Raw genomic sequence first — 24,375 nt, 5'->3', positions numbered from 1 at the left:
CAAGCTTACAACTTGACAACTTAGTTGGAATACAACTAAGTTTCATCATTACATCCACTTAAAATAAATCACCACCTACTACCACTAACAAACTTAGTTGGAATACAACTAAGTTACATCATTACATCCAAATAATAATAATAGTAATAATAAAACATGTGATTGCTACATGCTAACCATTGCTTCAATAAAAAGAAACACTCTGTGGTGTAAAAGGTTCCTGAAGCGCTTCATGCATAGGAATGATAGGGATATGAAGAAAATCATAATCAAGCTCGGGCAAAGATGAAGAAACTGGAAATAAAGGAGAATTTTTAGCAAGTGACTGGAAAGGAAATAAATTCTCATGAAATATAGCATCACGACTAACAAAGAAAGTCTTGTAATGAATGTTAAAAAGCAAATAACCCTTTTGGACAGTTAAATACCCCATGAAAACTAATGGAATAGATTTAGAGGTGAATTTATCATTATTGTGAAGCACTATTGCAAAGCAAAAACAGCAGAAAACATGGAGATGAGACAAATCGGGAACCCTCTTATGAAGCAATTCAAAAGGGGATTTCCAATCTAAAACGGAGGTAGGCAACAAGTTAATCAAGTAGCAGGCCATCAAGACACACTCGCCCTAAAATTTTATGAGTACATGAGACTGAAATTTAAGGGCACGTGCAATATTGAGAAGATGTTTGTGTTTACGTTCAGCTACCCCATTTTGTTGTGGGGTATGCATACATGAGCTTTGGTGGACAATTCCCTATGAAGAAAAAATTCTTTCCCTACATGATTAAAAAACTCGGAACCATTTTCGCTCCTAATAGTTTTAATGAAAGTAGAATAATGATTTTGAACATAGGCAACAAACTGTTGTAAAATAACTATGGCATCACTTTTAAGACGAAGAAGATATACCCATGTCATTCTAGTGAAATCATCGACTATTGTGAGAAAATATCTATGCCCACTATGGGTTGACACACGATATGCACCCCAAAAATCAATGTGGATAAGAGAGAAAGGTTGTTCCCGTGTATGACTAATAGGAAAAGGTAAACGTGATTGTTTTGCAAGAGGACATACACCACAGTGCTTAACATGATCACAATTAATGAGATTAGAATCAAACTGAGACATTTTATTCATAGTACTTAAGGAAGAATGGCCAAGTCGAGCATGCCATAGAACACCAGAATTGGATAAATGTGGTAAAGAACTAGATGACAAACATGAATTGAAATTAGAATTGACAAACAAGGACTGAATAGACCGATTTTGCGGTGATGATAAAGTTGGTGAATGAAATGTGTACAGACTTCCTTTGACTCTACCAATCTCCTTCATCTTTCCACTGCAAGGGTCCTGTATAAGACAAAAATGTGGATAAAAAAGAACACAATAGTTTAGTTCTTTGGTGAGTTGAGAAACAGACAAGAGATTAAAGTGAAAATCTAGTACATGTAAAACTTGGACAGGGTAAGCAAGGGAGTCAATGAATAAGCTCCAACATGATCAATTTTGGTTGTTTTACCATTTTCCAATTGAACAAAAGATGGAGAATCACATTCAACAAGTGAATGCAAACACTCAAGATTAAATTCATGTGATTGGTAACTCCTGTGTCAAGAATCCAATCCTGTGATGAGGGACCAAAACTAGTACTTGCCATATGAGCTGATGCTTGCACCCCAGATCCTTTTCCCAACAGTTCCAGAATCTGTTGATACTACTCAGGTGTAAACACAGGTACCTGAGACGAGCTCGAACTCACACTACCAGCAGAAATAAAATTCGAACCTGTATCTGTGATAATTGCACTATTGGAAAAAGTTCCCTTCTTCTTTGTAAACTTAAAATCCGCAGGATAGCCAATCAACTTATAACATGTTTCTTTTTTATGACCCTTGATATGGCAGAAATCACAAGTCCCAGTAAACCATTTTTTAGACTGCACTGGTTGGTTAGATGCACCAGAATATAATGCAGTAGATTCAGAAACCAATGAGGCTTTTTCAGTATTATGATGCTGCCCTTCCTCTTGAATAAGCAAGGAATATGCTTGGTTCACTGATGGCAGAGGTTTCATAAGCAAAATCTAGCTACGAACTATTGAATAAGAATCATTTAATCCCATAAGAAACTGGAATAACTGCTGTTACTTTAAATTTTCAACATTCGTTTTCATAGATTCACAGGTGCAAGAAACAAGGGGAGCAATAGCATCATATTTGTCCCACAACAATTGAAGTCTGGTGTGATAAACCGAGATAGATGACGTACCTTGAACATGCGTAACAATCTCTCGATGCAAGAAATAAATCCGAGATCCATCCACCTTATCAAAATGCTCTTTCAAATTAAATCATACAAGGGCTGCACTGGATGCAAAAACTATCCCAGCAGAAAGCTCTTGGCTAACAGAATTCAAGATCCAAGATAACACCAAAGCATTACAACATTCCCATTGTGGCTGTAAAGCCGCTATAGTATATTCCAACAAACAAGAACTATCAATAAAACCAACTTTGTTCTTAGCAAGCAAGGCTATACGCATTGAACGACTCCATATATTATAATTTTCAACTCTAGTGAGTTGATGCGAAACCAATAAAGTCCCTGGAGTATCGGAGGGATGTAGATACAGGGGATGAGAAAGATCAATTTGCATTGTGCTCGGACTCACCACGTTGCAAAGAAGAAAAAAAACGAAAAATGGAGAAGAAGAAAAAAAACTCACAGAACCAAAAAAGAGTAGCCAGAAACGATGATCAGAGGAAAGAAAGAACCAAAGGAAGCAGCCAGAAACAATGATCGGAGCAGTGAAGCAGAAGAAATAACTGGCAATCTGATACCATGTTAAAATACTGGAAGAATTCATTTTATTTATCACCTAATGTACTGTACTTATACTTAATAATTAACTAACTTCCTAACAGAAAAAACTAATTAGTTACATGTTAACTGACAAGCTAGCTAATCCTTTTAACAAAACCTGATCCAAGCTTTGCTCTTACGATATTTCTAATATAAATACTAGAATTAACCCTCGAAAAACCGACTGTAAACTTGCCTTAATCTTAAAAATAATTACATGGTAGCTGTCTTGAGAAGCATGCATTGCACATTTGTATATAAACCCCAAGCATATAACATTTAACAACGGATTCAAAGAAAACTTACACAAAATAAACAATAAGGCTTGTTCTTCTGCTCTCTTTCTTCCCATTTGCTTCCTTTTGATTGTTTCAGAATGTTTCACTGTTGAATCTGATCCAATGACTTGCAAACCAAGTGGCAAGGTAAGAGGGGAAAACCCCCCAAGGGATGTAACAAATACCATGACTCCAATTGTTGCAAAGAAGGCGAGCTCTACAACATTTACAAGTGTTCCCCATGAGTTTCGAACTATACCAAGGTGATCTTGACTTTCAATGGCTTCGATAGCAATAAAGATGATGGTGGACCGTCTGAATGAGATAATAATTATCACTCCAATAATAAAGAATTTGTGGTGGTGGCACTTTAGATCGGATGGTTCAACAAGATGAAAAGGTGTCGCAAGTTTGTTAAGACTTATGGTAATGGAAGAAGTGTTAAGGCTCGGATAGTCGACAAATATGATTCCATGATAAGATATGATGCCGAACATGGTTACCAACCACTATGTGATAACAACATCGTGAATGCCTTGGATGCAGTCTGAAAGGCCTTAAGGGTGACTAAAGATCAACAGGGTGGGATGGACATTCATTGGTCAAATACATGATTTGATTTCATCATACACACAAGCAATCTATACTTGTTGTCTTAAGTTAAAAGAACAATGATATATTCAGTAGTCCTAAGATTACCAGAAATTAAATCCTACTTTTCACAAAACTGTAGGTATATATTACTAGGCATTTGACTATAAATAAATATATTTCATGCTTACTGGGTTATTTTATTTGCATTGTCAAAACATATTTCTAAGTTCTATTGATTATTTTATATGACAGATGTTTTTTTTATATATAAAAAAAATCAATTCAAGTTATTAGGATCACACATAATCCACTAGCTCTATCATATTGTAAAACTATTAACAGTTTCGTAGGAGCTTCAACAAACATCTGCACATCAACCTCCTTGTCAGACACAATTTTAGCTAAACGATTGAAGCTAAATTTCTCTCTCTCGAGATATGTATTATATGCCATTATCTTATATGCTATAAGGCCTGAATGATCCTACTCAAAATAGAATTTGAAACAGCTGAAACCCCTTCTTGAATTGCTTTAACCACCTCTAAACAATCAGATTGGATCGACACCTTATCACCCCTTGTCTCTATAAAAGAACTACCCTATCCAAAATACCCTAAAGTTCAGCATCAAATATTAAAAAAACTCCAACATAACAATTATAATCAAGGATCCAAACCCATCTCATTATTATATTTTATGTTATATTTATATAAACTAAGTTAAACAACATCATAATTGGTATGATAAAAATACTAAATTAATTTGAAAGTTGATGCCTACAATAAATCATATGTATGTATAATATATAGCAAAGTTTTTCAATATTTTAAGAAACAAATTTAAGTTGCATATTTATTAGGTTGACATATAAGTATTTTAATTCAACAATTTTTGTGGGTCCATTATTTTAATTAAAATTTGTTGCTAAATTTTATGTACTCAGAGATCAATTTTAATATTTTTATTAAATTAATAATTTATTAATTGTATTGTAAAATAATAATTCATGCCACAATTAGTGTAATAATATTCCAACTCAAATTATTTTGAAAAAATAAATATTTAACTAATAAATCAAATTGATAAATACTCGATTAATAATACACTATTAATTGCAGGGGTATGAAAGTATGTCAATCAAACATCGATTTCAATTATTTGTTATTTTAATAATTGTGGAAATCACACGTTAATATCAATTCAATTTTTGACTTTTATAATGAGGCATTTTTTAAGTATGATACATTTCTCATTTTGGTCCTTAATAATTGGGGGATATTGCATGTTAAGGTCTAATTAATTTTTTTCACTTTGAAGTATGATATATTTCTCATTTAAGTCCTTACTATTTAATTTACATTTCACCAACATGTTACATAATAAAATATTTTTTTAAAAAAAAGTAAAATTATTTGTAATTTTCTTTCATAATTTGTTTTACACATTAAAGTCTTTTACATTTGGCAAAATAATAAATTTAGCCCTTAACATTTATATCTTTTATCAATTTGACCATTTTTTTAAGCTAAATTTGGCCATCAACCAATTAAAAAAAGTTAGATTTGACAATCAAACCTTTCCGAAAGAGTCAAAATATTATTTTTTAATTGAAAATACTAACAAAAACATTAAGTTTTCAAACATGGCAGCTCGCATAACAATCCACATATATCTCGTGATTATTTTAAAAAAATAATATTTTTTTTAAATAATGATTTTTAAAAAAACAATGAATTTTTTAATGAATTTTTTTATTTTTTATTTTTTTATAATTTTTAAATTATTCATGGCTTAATTGAACAAGAGACCTTAAAACTATGCCCTTTGATTAAATTAGATACATAAACTATTTTTTTGGTTTAACAGGTACCTAAACTTTATTTTCGTAACCAATGCTGGCCTCTTCTGTTACATCCATTAAAAAAACATGTGTCATTTACCTTAATTCAACTAGAAAATTGAAAAAAATTAAAATAAAGAATTATATTAATATTAAATAAATAAAAATATCCTCTCCCTCTCCATCTTCTCTCTCCCTTCCCTTTCCCCTTCCCCTACCCACTCTCCGTTTTTAAATTTGATTTTATGTAACAAGAGATTAAGCTTAAAATGAAATCGCCTTGATAATATATCAAGATGAGATCATATAATGATAAAATTATGATCGAAAGTGAATAAAAATCCCATAATTGGCTTTACCTATCATTTGTGCCAACTAGAAGTCCTGTAATTGAATCTATTAAGAAAGTAAGGTTGTTGACCCAAGTTAGATAGTGAGTGTATCTAAGCTATCACATGTATGGTATTGATTTTCTAATAAAGACATACACTCTAAGAGAAAATGAGAGTAATACCACAGCATGTGTTTCATACCACGTGCATTATTCGACCAATTGGGAAAGTGAAGAATTGATCTCTATTTCAAAATTGTGTGAGACCCACGAGATCAAGTAGGATATCTATTTAATACACTTATGACCTTCAACTATGTCTTGAAGTTTCAATTCAATGTTAGCTACCTTAGAATGTTACCAATGGTCATAAATGATTCCATCTAATGGAACATGTTTAGAAAGTAATTGAATTGAAATTGAGAGATTCAAGAAAAAGAAAAGATCATTTCAATGTTTCATTCAATTGTATTTATGGGTCGACCAATTGTATTTTATATTCTAGACACAATTGTAAATACAAAAGTATATTATATTATTGATACAAAAGAGATCACGAAAAACTTGAAGGTACTGCATATTTACTCTACTTAAATTTTCGAGCTGCTATATATACCTAACAGTTATATAGTACCCAGCTCTCAAGAATAAAGTATATTGGTTGCACGGACTGCTAATTCCGGGTATGAACCTAGAAGAGAAATGAGAAAAGAAATAAAAATCTCTCAACACTTAATAACGAGAGTTTTGTGCTCCTTAGATGCGAGTGGGAGATCTAGAGTTGGACACCCGTAACGGGCAGCCTATAAATATTTTTTCTCCACACTGCCATAGGACAGTCGCTTAAATTAAAAAATAATTAAATAAATTATTCTAAAAAATTAAATAAAAAATCTGCAAAGCAGTTCCTAGAAACCCAATTATAAGAAATTTTCAATTGTGGTTTTGTTGTACACCCAATTATATGAAATTATACACAATTCTCAATTCTTCTCTCTTGTTGTGGGAAAATAGTGCTGTGGATGTGTGAATATTTACCATTCTTATTTTTGTTCTGGATCAGTACATCTACGATCCGAAGTATTTTCCCTAATTGTCATTACTTTTACAATAATCTTTGTATGTTAACTTCGGTCCGTCCAACGGTGGATGGATCAAGATCAATACGGATGGAGCGGTAAATACAAATGGGAGTTTGTCAGTTGTTGGGGGTGTTTTGAGAGACACTGTTGGGAACTGGATTGAAGGATTTTAAAGGTTCATCGGAAAGGGGTCAACGGTAAATGCAAAGTTGTAGGCAATCTTTCATGGCCTAGAAATCGCACAGAGCAGAGGAAATGATAAGGTTATTTTTGAAATCGATTGTATGATGGTAATGGAGAAGATTAAGGAGGGGTTGAAGAGTATACCTACAATGACTATAATCAGAAAAATAAAGATTATGCAACGACAATTTGTTGATATCAAATTCCAATTTGTGCGTAGAGAAGGGAACATGGTTGTAGACTGATTAGCGATGAATTATTCCTCAAATGCAGAGAGTTTAGCTAAGATAGAATTTCCTTCATTTCATGTTAATAAATTACTTTTAGAAGATAAACTAGGAGAAGCCATTGTAAGAACAAATTGAAATAAGGCATTATGATGCTTTCTTTGTTTCTATAAAAAAAACTTTGGTCTGTATTTTCTTTTAAAATCAAAATCAAAATCAAAATCAAAATTTTATTTATATAATTAAATTAAAATAAAAAAATTTAATGTTAAATAAAAGTTCACGGAGAATAATATAAATAAAAATAAAATTAATGTATAAACTTGAGATATATCCTTATATATATGTCAAGAGATATTGTGTTTAATAGGGTTGCCTTCCTACTCTATAAACTCACACTCAACATACAGTAGGATGACAATACCTGGATTGAAGACAATTTTGGACCCGACCCTCTTTCAACAAAAATAAAAATCTTAAATTATCTCTTATGAACTATAAGAGACTGAATGTCGCTTTCATGGCTTAGGTGATGAACAGGATAAACAGCAATAATACGTGGGTCATATGATATTCACCATGATGGCCGAAGGAGAAAAGAAATTCTGCATTATTTGACAACCTTTGTGTTCGAAATGAAATGGGAAACAACATTATTCAATGAACATGTTTTCATCCCTTTTTTGATGTTGAAAGCTAGCTCTAAAATGAAACAGAAAAAAAGAATATCTTAGGAGGAATGGTCTTCACATCTTCAATAATATTTTTGTTTCTTTTTTTCATAAAAAATGTAATAATTATAAATCAAATCGAGTTTGGATAAGTTTGATTCAATTACATTCAAAATATAAATCCTATTTCACATCCAGTGATTTAAAGTCAAAATGTAGCTTAGAATACTATTTTCAGAATTAGACTGAATTGGTCGATTGGACCGAAATTTGATTGGGATATTAGTTTGGAATAAATGGTTGGAATTGAGTTGTATATTCTTATAAGAGCTAATACGAAATTTTATAATTTTAATAGCTTATATCTATATAATTTTTAAAGAATTAAATCAAAAGTTTATCATTTTGAGAGGATTAAAGTATAAAAATTAAACGACCAAAATGAAAATTTTCATTTTTAGGAAATTGAGGCCTACCAGCCTTTCTAGTTTTATTCTTGATTGGAGTGATTAACTCGTTAATAAATACAAACTATTTAAACTAGCGATTGAATCAAGATAAAAAATAAATTAATATATTATTTTAATATTTTTAAATAATTTATTTAATTAAATTAAATAAATTACTTTGATTAATTAAATAATTAAATCGAAAATAAATGATGTGATAAATTTCTATCACTTATCTAATTTTTAAAACCTGATACATACTGTCACATTCGAAAATAATAACCCTTCAAACTTAAATGGGTAACTCAAATAATGAACCAATCTAACAATAATTACCTAGTGGTTATGGCTTGAAACGACACGTACGTTGACTTTGCATCCGTATAATAAAAGGTGAAGTAGTAAAATTATCTTTTATGATGGGACATATGAGATTGTAGTTTCCACATAGTTGCCTTTCATGGTTGTAGGACTCACATCATATCTCATAATTTGTGATGTTCATTTCTCATTTGTGAGGCTTATATTATATAAGTAATCACCATGTCATATTCGGCTTTAATTCTTTTTCACTAATTTTTTAAGTGTTAAATTAGTTAAAATATTCTGTTTTTAAAAAAAATTAAGAGAATGAGTTGATTTTTGATATATTTATCATAATAGGTCGATTTTAAAGAGAACAAGTAAAAATATGATGTGTTTTCACTTTGTCTTTGCAAGAAAACGTCCTTATTGGGCGCGTTTTATCCTCTCTCTCCAAAATCGACATATTCCGATAAATATTTCAAAAATTGACCTATTCATTCAAATTTTTTTTAAACCAACTTTTCTTTTAGTAATTTAGCCTTTTTTTTAAGTAATTTTTTAAAAATATCTTTTAATTATACGTCAATTACTTTTAAAATTTTATATAAAGAAAGTGAGTTTAGTATATATTTTTTGAATAAATTCCAATATTTTTATATTCTTGTAAGATGTATATGAATATAGAAAAATCAAAACTTATGTTCCCAAATATATTTCAACACATAAATTCGATAAACAACTTCAACCTGTAAAGAATATTAAGATGAAGGATAGCCTTCTTAAGGGGAAAATACATTTAGTGTGAGTTTTAATCTTAACATGTATATATATTAATAGATGGCCCAGTTTTTTTTTTTTTTAATTCTTCGTTCTTTGTATTTTTTACTGGTATGATTTTATATTGTTATTTGTATATATATTTATATTTGTACTAAATACTAATACTATATTTTATAAATACATTATATAAATCATGATAAATTAGAAATTAAAAAATTGAAGTTTGGAATATAAAAATTTAGAGGGTACAAACAAGGTGGAGCAGGTTGGCCCCCATTACCTCCTCTTCCCGTCCCCCACCTAATGTCTCATAATCCATCCTCAATTTTTCAGTTTTTTTACTTTAAATATTGAATTAATTAATCGAATCGATCTAATTTAATTAATTAATTGATTAATTTGGTCAAAAATCGATTAATTATTTTTTAAAAGTTTAGTTATAGGTTAATTCAGTTAAAATTAAATAATTAATTGAATCAATCGAATTTAATAATTAATAATACAAATTATATGTAGTTTTAATTCGATCAAATGAACATTATTAATTTATTTTTTAATATATTTTTATTTATTTTAACAAAAAATATAAATTTCGATTAATTCAGTTAGCTGATTGTCAATTCGGTTAATTTTTTTAAAAAAAATTCAATTCAACTAATAATTAAAAAATTAAAAATTTAATTTAATTTAATTAATACTGAATAACCATTTCTAACACCATGCCCATCTCATGCCTCAGTCTCCGCACGCTTGCCCTATATCACGTCAACCGCAGTATTTTCATATGCATTGCTCCATTACTAATATTTTTATCATTATAATATTTTGGACTCATTAATTATTTGAATTTAGGATAAAGTTTAGTACATACTTTTAAACCATATCAAAAATTTTATTTTATTTCTTTTATTATTAAAATAAATATTCTAATTATTATACATTTAAAAAATTAATAATTTAATCTTTACTCGTTAACTTTACCTTAATGGTGGTAGACATAATATTAAATCAAAATAAAAAAGTTAAAGCAACAATTTTGAAGAAGGAATAAAAGTAAGAAATCTATTTTGATTTTACCCCAAATTATTTTCAGTTTAATTTGATTTTTTTACATAAGTGTTATGTTTAAATTATTTATAGTTTGGTCCATATTAAGTCAGTGTCATTTCATTTGCTTTTAAGACTAATAATTAATTTAATATTTAATTTAATGTGGCATCAGTTACAGAAAAATTATGTCATTCTATTAATGGCAAAGTTAATGTAATAAAATGTTAATTTTTCAAATATATAGGGACTAAAATATTCAAATGATGCTTTGAAAGCTAAAGTTGAATAAAAAAAATTATGGAATTTTTATAATCACAACCCCTATCCGTCTCTCTTGTATAAATCGTAAGCAAATTCCACGGCCATGATTCCACGTCTTCCAAGTTCCAACTCTTATCATCATAGGCTCAAAAGTTTAAGAAGAAATATGGTAGTGCAGTCGCCTGTTCCCGTGAGAACCAAGAAAACCAAGGCAGTAGGGATTCCTACACTTGATCTTTCTCTTGACAGGTCCATAGTGTCGAAGCTGGTCGTCGAAGCTTGTGAAGACTATGGATTTTTTAAGGTCACGAACCATGGCGTCCCAATGGAGATAATCTCCAGATTGGAAGACGAGGGGTTTCGGTTTTTCAACAAACCGGCTCCCGATAAGCAACAGGCGGTGCCTGCCGGCAGTTTTGGTTATGGTTCCAAAAACATTGGCCTCCATGGCGATAAGGGTGAGCTTGAGTATCTTCTCCTCCCCACCAATCCTTGCTCCATTGTCCAAACATCCAATACCATCTCCCAGGAGCCTAAAAATTTCAGGTATGCTACCATTGTTTTCCCTTCATTTACATTATTTTTAAACTACATTAAATTTCGATTAAAATTAAGGTCGAATTAAGTTAAATAGAGCACTTAACAAAACTCAATAAACCGAATCTAAAATTTTATTTTAATATAGAAATTTTTTGAAAAAGAAAACTTTGCCCTCACGTCTGAAATTTGGAAAAACATTTAGTCATGCACGTTATGGTTTAAAAAATGGGTTAAGAAGGTTGACCAAAGACAGATATGAATATAAATATTAAACCATAAACAGTAGAGCAAAGAGACAACACGTCTGTTCTGTTTCTTTAGTGTGATGCAGGATATAGCAAGGTTCATGTTGCCTATGGTTTCGTCCACTCCTTTTCTATGCATAATTAGATTATTGGGTGGGAAGAAAAATATAAAGATATATATTTATTAAAAAAATTATATAAAATTTTTGTTGACATGATACAGCTAAAAGTATAAAATATGTAACGTATTAGATTCAAGTCTCATTTATTCGTAAACTTTTATTGATTTTATATGAAAATATAAAAATAGAAGTATTTTTATAATAATACAATTTATCTTGTACAAGGTAATTTTGAATTAAATTAGTGCCCATTTAATTTATGACATAAACTCAATCAAGAGCTTTAAGTATATTAGATTATGACACATCTACAATGTATGTGGTAAAAATTAGTGGTGGGGCGTGAGCTTTAAGTATATTAGATTATGACACATCTACAATGTATGTGGTAAAAATTAGTGGTGGGGCGTAGTGGAGACCCATGGCCCCCCTAAAAAGGTAAAATTTTAATTTAGGTTCTTTATAATTTATAAAATTTTAAATTAATAATGGTAAAATTAAATTTTGGCCCCTCAAATGATAAAAATTTGTTTTAAAATAATGAAATTGTATTTTTACAACTGAGTTATATAAAACAAAGTTATATAAAAACTAAACGCGGTTTTGGTTAAAATGGTAAATTTGAGACAATGAATAAGAAGATGTTTTGAGTTCAAATCTTATGATTCTCGTTATGTGTATGTATTTTTTTAGATTTGTCAAATATAAAAAGACATAAATACACTTAAATTAATATTTGTTGCATTGTAAAAGAAATTGATTTTTGGTAATTTTACAACTGAGATGAGATCAATTGATAGGTAACATCAACTCAATCAAACTTTTAATATATAAAAAATAAAATAAAAATAGGTATGTGTTTATATACAAGGTTTAAATGCAAATTTGACCAAAAGAAAATTACAAAAAAGTTTCTTAGTAAATTATATTGCCACATGTGACCTTTTTAACTAAAATAAAAGATAATTAAATTAAAAAATAATTATATATTTTTAATAAAATATATATGTTTTTTTTTTACTCTCATCATTTTCGTCCTGTCTTTACCTTCATATTCATCTTCTTCACTTCTCCAAACAACTAAACTCACAAATTTTTTGCCCTTTAATTCCTTCCAAAAATTCATCAAATATCGATTACTCATTTTTAAACCCTATGATTTATTAATTGCATAATAAGTTTTTTCGCCTCTAATTTTATATAATAAAAAATTCAATTTAGCATGTTATTTAATTTTTCGCTTTTTCAACTTTAATCGTGTGTTTTTTTCTTGTTAAATCACTTAAAAATGAAAGAAAAGTTAATGTCTTTTAACTTTGTTGACATTACATACACATGGATTATTATGTGGATGACACGTCAACATTTAATTAATTTTTTAATATTTAAAAAATTTTAAAATATATAAAAATATTATTATTAAAAAATACTTTTTATTATATTTTTTAAAAAATTATATTTTAAGTATATTTTTTTTGCAAAAAAAAACCTTAGGTAAATAAAAAAATCCATATAGTTAAAGAGGTCAATTTTACATTTAAGTCCATATATATATATATAATATTTCATGAAAAAATGTCTATATGTTTAATCTAATAGTCTTTGATTAGACTCAATTAAACTTCTTTATCTAATAAGAATGAATTTAAATATTCTCATTTTTCGTTATTTGTGAATTTTTATTTATGAACTTTAAAATTTTTAAAATTTTAACTTAGAAAAAGTAAAAATGTACTTTGACTCCAATAAAAATGATAAATTTTTAATTAATCTTTTATATATTATAAAAATATAATTTATTAAAATAATAAAACTACATTTTTATTATCGTAAAAGTTATAGTTTAATTTCTACCCTTAAAATAATTTTCTATCTTCGCCCCTTTTTTACACTCAAGTTCAAGTATAAGCTAGATTTGATTAAAAGAGACATTTTTTTTTCAAATAAAATCTAAAAAATTTATAAATACAAATGTTTCATATATATTTAAAAAAAAACATTAAAGATGTGATTCACAATCCCAAACTTATTAAACACCACCTTAAAAGTGATTATGTATATAAATTAAATGAATTAAATATGGAGTTAAAATTATTTAATGAGAAATTAATAAACAGTAATATAGTACATAGAGTGGCCCCTTTCACCCCAACAGCACCAGTACGGAATTTCATTTTGCCGGAGATTTATTTACCACTAATTAATGTTTGGTATCCTGGAAACGAACACTTTATCATAATTTTTTTTTCAATTTTTATAATTTTTAATTCTTTTTAAATATTTTTTATATTTTATTTTTAATACATTTTAAATATTTTTATACTTTTTATTAAAATTTATATTTTTTATAATTTTTTATCACATGCCACGCCGTAGTTATGACATATATTGATTTTAACTAAAAAAAAAGAATAATTAATTTTAACGGTCAACTGTAAAAGTTAACAGTTAAATAATTTCTTAATATATTTTGACAATTCAAATATTCAATTGAGTGTAAAAAAAAGAAAAAAAAAGAGATTTAAATATATTTTTTTAAAAATTTGAAGACTTTTTAACTTAAAAAATATAGATTATTGTTCAATTATAAAATTGTTTACCATATAAATATAATGATTTTGTTTTCAAGGATGATGCATAATGAAATAGTTTAAGATGATATGAATTAAATGGACCTACACCACTATTATTTCTTAACCCCATTCCTACTACAAAATTAAACAAGTTTTTTAGGTTATTTTATTTTATTTTTATGAAAGTGATTCCAAATCAATAAATACGAGGGAAGATCATGTAAATGATAATATTTAAGCTATAAATTTATTGGATGTTTTGTAAAAATATTTGTACAAATCAAATGAAATATGTTCCTTAAGATAATTTAATTGTAATATTTGATTTATGAATTGTTAATATTTTATTACGGTAAGATTTTATAGTTATTAAATTGTTGATAAGCATAATTGAAATTTTTATATTTTTTATAATAAGAATTAGGGGCGAATCTAGAAATTGTTTTAGGAGAGTCTGGAATTGAATTATAAATTTTTTCTGTTTTGATTGAACGAAAATGAAATAAAATCATTAAGAATAATATCTATATTGGCGATAACTCAACATAATCTTCATGAATCAATCGCTTTCTTTAAAAGAAAAAAGCCCAAATCTAATTTTTCATATTAATTTTAGTTGTAATGAATGGAGAAAAAAAGTTCTGAACTTGGATTCTAAATTTACTGGATGGTATTTCATCAAAATAAGTATAAAAGTAACGATGGATCATGTGAAATTAATTTTCTCTATCTCTTAATCTATTATTGTTGGGTACTTTTTACAGTAGTGCTGCGAATGAGTACATAAAAGCAGTGAGGGAGTTAGCAAGCGAGATTCTAGATCTAGTGGCTGAGGGTCTATGGCTCCAAGACAAGTACGCCTTCAGTAAACTAATCACAGACGTCGAAAGCGACTCCATATTACGGTTCAACCATTATCCTCCCCTATCTTCAACACCATGCAAAGACGATGTTGAAGTTGGGTTCGGCGAGCATTCCGACCCTCAGATCCTCACCATTTTTCGATCCAATGATGTTGGTGGCCTCCAAATCGCTTTGCGTGATGGGTTTTGGATCCCAGTCCCCCCTGACCCTACCCAATTCTTCGTCATCGTCGGAGATGCCTTGCGGGTCAGTACCCTACTTCGTACATTAAAGACCTGGAGTAAACTGTTTCTCATTTTGTATGATTTGATAGGTTTTGACAAACGAGAGATTTAGGAGCGCTAGACATAGAGCAATGGCGAATTCAACTGAAAATTCAAGAATGTCAATCATGTACTTCGGGGCACCTCCGCTTAACACAACCATCTCCCCACTCCCACAACTGGTCTCATCGGAAAATCCCAGCCTGTACAAGCCCTTTACTTGGGGTGACTACAAGAAAGCTGCCTACTCCTTACGCTTGGGGGATCCACGTCTTCACCTTTTCAAGGCTTCATTCATTTCCACCAATCAAATCCATATTATGTAAAGTATATGTAGGCCTCAACTTGATGGGGGATTTCATTCTATTTATATTAGCTCTGGAAATTTTCTTTTATCTGATGCCCTTCTTTAGTCCTAACTAATTTAAGGGATATCTACAGGTAGACTGTCTTTGCTGTTGGCCAAGAAAGGCTCACCTAGCCAATTGCGCCATATTTTTATCCATCATTCCATTTTTTTTTTGTTGCAAAATTTTCAAATGTAGACATTAACAGTTAAGAAAAAAAATTGCAGTTACTGCACATGCTAAAACAAGCATTAAAGAATCCAAAGGAATCTGGTATCTTTATATTTAAAGATTAAAGAAACCGACTTAACCTGTTAATTTCCATCAAGAAAGGAATGGCCTCGAGATTGGGGAAAACATTGTTTTTTTCCAACTACCAAGAACAACAATGGAAACCGAAAATTTTATCAATTATTCTTAAACTACAAGAACAAATGACAAAGTTTGCAAGAAACAAAAGAACATGAAAAACCAAAACATTTTAACGGACGTAGAAACATCAATAATTCCAAAAGGGGCTGGCATTTTCTGAGACTGACAAGTCAATTACGCCATCTATGCCTGCAATTTCATATAAATATCACAGCATAAGTGAATGAGAAGCAGAAGAAGCTCAACCTCCTAAAAAATCTGCAAACTTAAGTTCTAACTATATAATCAGAGTCATTGGCATGAGCATACCTTGTTTGCAATGTTGTTTGAGAGCCAGTCCAGTCCCTCGTACAGTCCTTCACCAGATGTGGCGCATGTACTCTGGATATACCTGCAAAATATATTACATAGAGGAAACATAAAGATCCACAAAAGAAGGGGTCAGATGCACCAACACACCACACCCATACACAAAAGAATTGTTCGTCTCACCAGTGACGCTGGCGGAGAGAATGAAGGCCAAGCTTGTCGGTAATCTCAGCAGCATTCATAGCATTTGGAAGATCTTGCTTGTTTGCAAATACTAGAAGCACAGCATCCCTCAACTCATCCTGCCAAATAATAAGTTAGATTTCAGCACAAAGCCCCCGTCCAGAGTGCAGCTTTTAATAATTTCACAACCATCATGTAAACATTGGCATCATAGCACTGGTAACAAGAAATTTAAGCTTATTTACCTCATTCAACATCCTGTGCAACTCATCTCTAGCTTCAACCACACGGTCACGATCATTGCTATCAACCACGAAAATAAGTCCTTGCATGTTTTGGAAATAGTGTCTCCACAATGGTCGGATCTATGTAGAAAGTTAGAGCAAATAGGCCAGCTAAATAATTAAGACATTTTTCATAGTTCTAACAGATCTAATAGATCTAAGTTACAATAAGAACATAAGGTTCAATTACCAACAGACATCTAGTCTGTGTCCATTCCTTCCACAGAACTGCACAGATTCATGTTTTCGAGATAATATAGATATAATCACAATCCCACCCATAATGATTCCCTAGATTGTTTTGTTTGATGCAAACATTATAATTAATACCAACATGTTTGAATAGAAACTAAACATTGTTACCTTGTCCTGGCCACCAACATCCCAAACAGTGAAGCTGATGTTCTTGTATTCAACGGTCTCAACATTGAAACCTAAAAGATTACAATATACCATGGTTAGCCATATCCTTCATCGAACCAAAATTCATTTGGATAACAACAGTTAAACTTTATAAGGCAAGAAGGCGACTTACCGATGGTGGGAATGGTAGTGACAATCTCTCCCAACTTCAGCTTGTAAAGAATGGTGGTTTTACCAGCAGCATCAAGCCCAACCATCAGTATACGCATCTCCTTTTTGGCAAATAGCCGGCTGAATAGCTTGGTGAAAGACAGCCCCATTTTTTTCACGTCTGCCAAACACAAATCCACATTTCAATTTCCAAAGATCATCAATGTAATTTGAAAATAAAAATACATATAGTAGAATTCAAGATCAGAGCAGATCCGACGGCCAGAATTCAGAAACAACATAACATCGATCAAGGAACATTCGCAAATAAAACAGGCCTGAATTCGTCGAAATCAACACATAAAATCTCTAAATCCGATCTATTACAACATGAAACCAATTAAAAAAAATGCAGATCGAAGTAATTTAACGAACTTACGACAGTTCCAACACTCAGATCAGACGAAACTAAGCGACGAATTGAAGATTCAAAAGATTTTAACACACTTTCGAAATAAAATAAAAGTTAAAATTCAAAGGCGGATAGGGAGAGAAAATGTTGAAAGAAAATTACAGCAAAATTAATTGAGAAATGCAAGTTTTTTGGCTTTGAGAGAGAAAGTGAGAAACTTGCCTGAGAAAAATCCGAGCGGTTATTAGGCGCGGTTGAAAGAAGATCTACCCCTCTCAAAAGGAAAGGAGTTGGGCTGGTTTGGAGATAGGGTATTTATAGATCCAAACATGGATCTTCACTTGACGGAACGTCGTCTTTTTTTTTCCTTTAATTTTTGGGGAAATTTTGCCATTTTGGCGGATGGTTAGCTTGTTCATTATGACGCCGTTATGACGACGCTTGATATGCATCAGCTTGTTTGGCAAATGGAGATCGGTTTTCGAAACGGGGATGGCATTTTTGTTTTTCACTAATAGAACAAATGCAAATATAGCCCCTTCTACAACTAATATAATACATCGTAAAGAATTGTATCAAACAGTTTGTCGTATCTATTTTTTCAATAGTTTAATATTATGATAGTATTTTTATCTTAAATTTTAGGATTTTCATCTTTAAAAAAATTAAATCTAAATAAAAATCCTAAAATTCAATATGAAATTGTTGATGTGTCATTAAACTATTGAAAATGAATAATATCCTTATTTCATCCAATCCTTTCTCTACAATACACAGTAACGAAAAATCAAACAAAAATCAAATTACATTCGTATTATATTTATAAAATAGTACTAAAATAATATTTATACAAAATTTATTTGACAATTAAAACACAAGTATCTCCTTTAGACTCGGGTTAAATATTTAGATATCTCATTTTTAATTGTTTTATTTAAGTATTTCATATAAAAATAATAAAAGATGAAAACATTAGTATATTCATTACTAACCGAATGTGTGATTTTACATTATGTTGTCAAAGTAACTCAAGCTAAGTTAATATCATTTTACTAAGTAATGTGGACTTCAATCAAATAATTCATATATCATTTTAATCAATCACATAAATAAGTTTAATGAATGTTAACTAGTCTCGTTCAAAGTAGGTAGAGGGTTGTACAAGGTCAATATGGAGTTGAGATTTGAATTCAAATTCTAAGTACCAAAATCTAACCGTGAGTCTTGAGATTATGAAACCATGTATCAAGATAGGCCTCCCCTAATTTTACTATTTTTATTTCGATGTGGATATGTATCGAGACATTACGGTTCATATCTCGAGAAATTAGGGTTCGATGTGGATATGTCTTCAGATGCAATTCCCCTATTTTCTTAATTTAGCGTCGATGTTGAGATGTCTTAAGACAAAGGGTTTTTGTCTAGACTTGGAATATGGTAAATTTATTTTAACTTTGATGTGCCCTTATCTCGAAACACAGTCTACAATGTCTCGAGACTTACCCCATGATATCTCGAGACTTGTTCAGTTAGTTTCGAGACCTAAGTCAATGAAATGGTCCAAACGATAAAGTTTGTTCTTAAAGTTTCAAGACTTGTTCTTGATGTCCGGAGAAACTAATATAAAATGACCTAGAATGAACAGTTTAATACATTCAAACACCAACCAAATCATACTTAATTTACACAAACTCATACCAAACTCACATGCATGAATTTAACATACTAAACATGACTACACACTCTCGTAACTTAGCATTCAGTATATCACAATCTAACAAAGTTAAATAAGTAATCTAATACCCATAAACATGCATATTCATTCACTACTTAAGTATTGAAATTTATCAAATAAGACCTTATAGGTTCATAATACCCAAAACATGTCATAATCACCTTAAACCACATGACTCAACTTAAGTACTTGTCAGTAACTTATATATACATACAAAAGAGACAAAAATTCGATTTAATATGAGCTACTGAGTCTTGGATGCTTGCTAGTGTTCGATTTCCGGGACACCCCTTAGCGCAACGAAAAATTATTTCGACGATTACAATTAAAGATTCATGTACAAGGAACGAACCCGGGTTTGAGAAAGGTAAAAAATGTACCTTAAATAATCTAGAAACAAATATAGTACGAGAGGAATCCTTCTACTTATGTTGCAAACCACAACCACAATGTAAAGTCCCGACCTCTATGCGATCCACTCGGAAGAGGATGATCAGAAAGATCTCCGAACAGTTTAGAGGAAAACTAAAATTTTTCTTTCTGTTAGTAAAGATAGTATTTCGGCTAAAAACAAAAATTGAGATTAAGCCTTTTAAAAAACAAGTTTTAATTGCCTTAAAACTCTTAGAGGAAAAACATGAGATATATTTTAAACGTGACTATCTCCTTAGCTTAAGTAGATATCAATTAATTTAACCCCTTAACTGAATTTTTTATTAAATATAATATTTAATAAATTCAATTAGGCAGGCTTATACAATTAAAATATGTGAAACACATTTTTCATCGTTATTTTAATTGATTCCTCTATATACATGTGCATCAAGTATATACATATATAATGTTTTATTTTAATATTTTCAAATTAAATTAATTGTTAAAAAAATTCTATAATCAGTTTAACTTTTGTGACATGTTAAACACAATCCCAACTTTCATTACATTTTGGTCGTCCCAACCAAAGGGTGTGACCCTATAGGAACCTGTAACATTTACAGTAACATTAAAATATTCTAATGTTACAAACAGTGAGTAACATCTAGCAATGCATTACTGCTATCTAAGTCACAGAAAGTCATGATTCGATATGATTTTCTGTTACAAGATTATTATGTAGTACATCCCTTTGACAATTATATCTAGATTAAACACAAGTCATAGAACTTGTATAGTCCAATCTCTTATTTCTTGATTCTTGAGTAGACTAAGATAAAGAACTAAGTGTGATATCTCGTACCAACTAATTTGAGCATGACCATGCATTTCTAGTCTCGCTCGATTAAGAGGCTTGAGATATTTCTTCCATTATGTAGGAGGGTTAAATCCTATCATGATCACTTACATCCCACTACATAGATTGTGACACACACAACATCAACCTTCATAGTACGACCATTTATGAAAGACACTTGATTGTGTCAAAATGTACGACTCAATGTAATAGCCTAAATTTTCAGTGGTGTCGGAATAGTGATTCGAGATCACTAAATCCGACAAATGAGTAGAAAATATTAATAATTTAGTGAATATAAGTTAAGTGTGAAATTAGGAAAATTTTTGAAATAGCGAATAGTGTACTAGAAATAAAAATTTTAAAAATTAAAATCGGAAATGAGATATCGAGAGTTTGAAATTTTAAAAACGAGCCATAAATATTTTTATAAATATTTATGGAGTGTTAATAAGTTAGTATTAAATTTTCGTTAAGAAATTTTAAAGTTTCGATAGTTAATTGAATAAAAAGAATTAAATTGTAACAAATGTAAAATTATGGGAAATGATTAAATAGCTTAAATGATAAAAGAAAGAGGGTTTAAAAGGCAAATAGACCCAAAGTCTATTTGGGCTGGACGGCAAGGTGCATGAAATCAGCAGGAAAATTGATGAATTAAGGGCAAAATTGGAATATTGCAAAATTTACTTAATAAACTAGGACTAAAGCGGAATTATCTAGAATTCTCATTATTTTTCTGCATTCTCATCAGCAAAAACACCATAGAAGGGTTTTCTTAAGCTGGTTTTTCATATTTTTACTGCAAGTAAGTTCAATTCTTGATTATTTCTTGAAATTTTTGTGTTTTTATGACTTTTACAACTAGGTCCACTTGTTGAATTCATTAGTTTTTGATTCTATGAAAGAAATTGGAAGTTGTTATGAATATGCGTTGGAAGTATATGATGATTTAGCACGGAATTAGAGTTTTAAATTGTTTATATGCTGATTTTATTGAAAGAATTGAATAGAAAGTGAATGTTTGGGACCTAATGTTGAAAGAGTTTGAAGTTAGGGTTTTTTGTGGAAATTATGAATTTAAATAATTGTGAAATAACTTATAATGTCTAGGTAAATCATTAATTGGGAAAAATTAGCTTCATTGAGGGACTAATTGAGCAAGGACTGAATTGTATAAACTGTGAAATTTGGGGCAAAAATCGAAATCAACATTTGCACTAAAACAGTTTTGGACAGCAGCAATAGTCTAACTTTGAAAAATCACCATAAATTGTAGAAATCGAATTAGAATAGGAAAAAATATGAAATTAAAGCTTATTGAGTCTAGTTTCTCATAGAAGAAACGGTGTAAGCAACCGAATTGTAGATCATGAGATATAATAGATTTTGTGAGATAATGTCAGGATGATTTTGGGTTCCCCTGTTCTGACTTTGGAAAATCATAAAAAATTGGAGAAAAATAATTATGGGCTTAAATTTATATTTTTAAAATCCTTAATGAGCCTATTTTCAATAGAAACAAACATGGACATCATCCGAATTCTGTACGAAGAGATAATTAATTTTTAGTGAAGAAGGGTTGGAATTGTCAGACAGCAGAACAGGGGTGACTTTAAAGAATAAACTGTACTTATTGGCTAAACCAAAATTCTAAAAATTTTATGATAAGAAGATATATGAGTCTAGTTTCAGGAAAAATTAGCGGATCCTAATTTTGAGTTCTGCAGCTAAAGATAAAAATAATTTAGTGACTATGGCACTGATGGACAACATTGGAATATACATAAGTAAATAATGAAATTATAGATAATATTACTTATAAGCGGGTTGAAGATGAAGTCAATACTGATAAGTGAATGATTTTACAATGATAGATCGAGAACCCGAAGCAAGTCGAGGAAAAGAAAAAGTAGCTGATTAGTCCCTGAACTTTCACAAATTTTGCAAATCGACCCAGGTAAGTTCATATGGTTGAAGTTTAATGATTATATGTTAATTTTATGAATTATATAATGTAATATGTATGATGAAATATATTTATTGATAAATAGAGAATAAAATAACAACACGAAAATCAAATAAATGTTTAAATTGAGCGGAATGTCGGATTTGAGTACTTCTGATCAGTGACAAGTGATAAATGGTAGCCTCAGCTACACTGATCTAATCAGTGCTAAGTGACAAGCGACAAGCAACAAGTGATAAGTGGTAGCTTTAGTTACACATATCTGATCAGTGACAAGTGATAAGTGATAAGTGGTAGTTTTAGCTACACTTATCTGATTAGTGACAAGTGATAAATGTGATCAGTGTAAGACCGTGGTAGGACTATGACTTCAAAAGGTGATAAGTGATCATACGCAAGACCATAGTTATACTATGGCAAAGTGAAAGTGAAGTACTCAATTTTCCATAACCATTCCTTAATTTGGTTAAAGAATGATATGTGACAAATGGGCCCAAAAGAATTAAAGGAAATGGATAAGTAGTAGTAAGTTTATACAAGGGAACTCACCAATGGCTGTGGTTGACAGGTGAACTTAATAATTGTGCATATTGTATAAGTGTATAAATATTTGGTAAGATTTATGTTTTATGCCTATGAACTTGCTAAGCTTCTATAAGCTTACATGAGTGTAATCAATGTCTCTTGTAGATTGACGTGGAAATATACGAAGGATCGGATCAACACAGAAGATCACACTATCCAGATTATCTCCGGTAGCTTTTGTAAATTTCTTTTTGATTTATATGGCATGTATAAGGTTTGATGATTATATAAATACTAAGACTTGTTTAAGAAATATACATTAAAGTAAAGAATGATGAATATGTTAAATACTATAATTATAATAGTAGTATAATTTGGTATCAAATTGATTGAAATGAATTGGTTGGTTGGATTGGTCTCGGTTTTAAAATTTGCAGGGAAGGTTAGATATTTATAAAGGGGTTATATTGAGAAAAAAAAACTTTAGGATTTTGCGAAAAATTCCTTATGGTTTCGATTTAATTCTGGTTTGGTCTCGAAGTATGTTTTGGGTTTTGGAGGCCCATCTAAAGGACGCCATGACATGTTTTAGTAAATGAATAGTATTTAACTCGTATTAATGGAAAATTAATTTGGTAAACTCCGGTAACGCCTCCTACCCTATTCCGGCGACGAATACGGGTAAGGGGTGTTACACTCAAGCTGTTGGAATAATGATGATCTCAAGTCTAAGGATCATACATATAATTATCACTATGAGAAATTGTAACGACCCGATAGTCAGGGGTGTCAGAAAGTGCATTCCCGAGACTCCGTTGCTGTAAATCGAAAATATTTTCTAAACTATTTGTGTAGTTAATTAAGTTTTGGTTAAGTGAAATTGCATGAATTAAGAGTAATTAGGTATAAGGACTAAATTGCATATAGAGTGAAAGTTGAATTATAAATTAAAGAAAAATTAAAGA

General features: G+C 30.2%; 2 protein-coding genes across 3 annotated transcripts; one reads left to right on the top strand and one right to left on the bottom strand.

The window, feature by feature from the left end:
* Positions 1–10,945: 10,945 nt before the first annotated feature.
* Positions 10,946–15,925, top strand: LOC107949483 (gibberellin 2-beta-dioxygenase 2). Its single transcript, XM_016884143.2, has 3 exons — positions 10,946–11,469; positions 15,168–15,513; positions 15,581–15,925. The coding sequence occupies exons 1-3, from the start codon at positions 11,027–11,029 to the stop codon at positions 15,854–15,856; spliced, it is 1,065 nt and encodes a 354-aa protein (XP_016739632.2). The 5' UTR covers positions 10,946–11,026; the 3' UTR covers positions 15,857–15,925.
* A 203-nt stretch (positions 15,926–16,128) lies between these two features.
* LOC107949491 (ADP-ribosylation factor) lies at positions 16,129–18,463 on the bottom strand. 2 transcript variants are annotated; one of them, XM_016884152.2, is made up of 7 exons: positions 18,173–18,463; positions 17,561–17,719; positions 17,389–17,459; positions 16,987–17,106; positions 16,742–16,860; positions 16,559–16,640; positions 16,129–16,438 (listed from the first exon to the last, which is right to left on the bottom strand). In XM_016884152.2, exons 2-7 carry the CDS (start codon positions 17,706–17,708, stop codon positions 16,433–16,435), a joined length of 546 nt encoding a protein of 181 aa, XP_016739641.1. In that variant the 5' UTR covers positions 17,709–17,719; positions 18,173–18,463; the 3' UTR covers positions 16,129–16,432. The 2 variants fall into 2 exon arrangements, with proteins under 2 accessions (XP_016739641.1, XP_016739648.1); XM_016884159.2 differs by having other exon boundaries at positions 17,978–18,235.
* Between the last annotated feature and the right edge of the window lie 5,912 nt (positions 18,464–24,375).

Source organism: Gossypium hirsutum, chromosome A08 (genome assembly GCF_007990345.1).
Source record: "Gossypium hirsutum isolate 1008001.06 chromosome A08, Gossypium_hirsutum_v2.1, whole genome shotgun sequence".
Lineage (NCBI taxonomy): Eukaryota > Viridiplantae > Streptophyta > Magnoliopsida > Malvales > Malvaceae > Gossypium > Gossypium hirsutum.
Note: the sequence above shows the minus strand (reverse complement) of the source record. Positions and strands in the feature narration are given on the sequence as shown.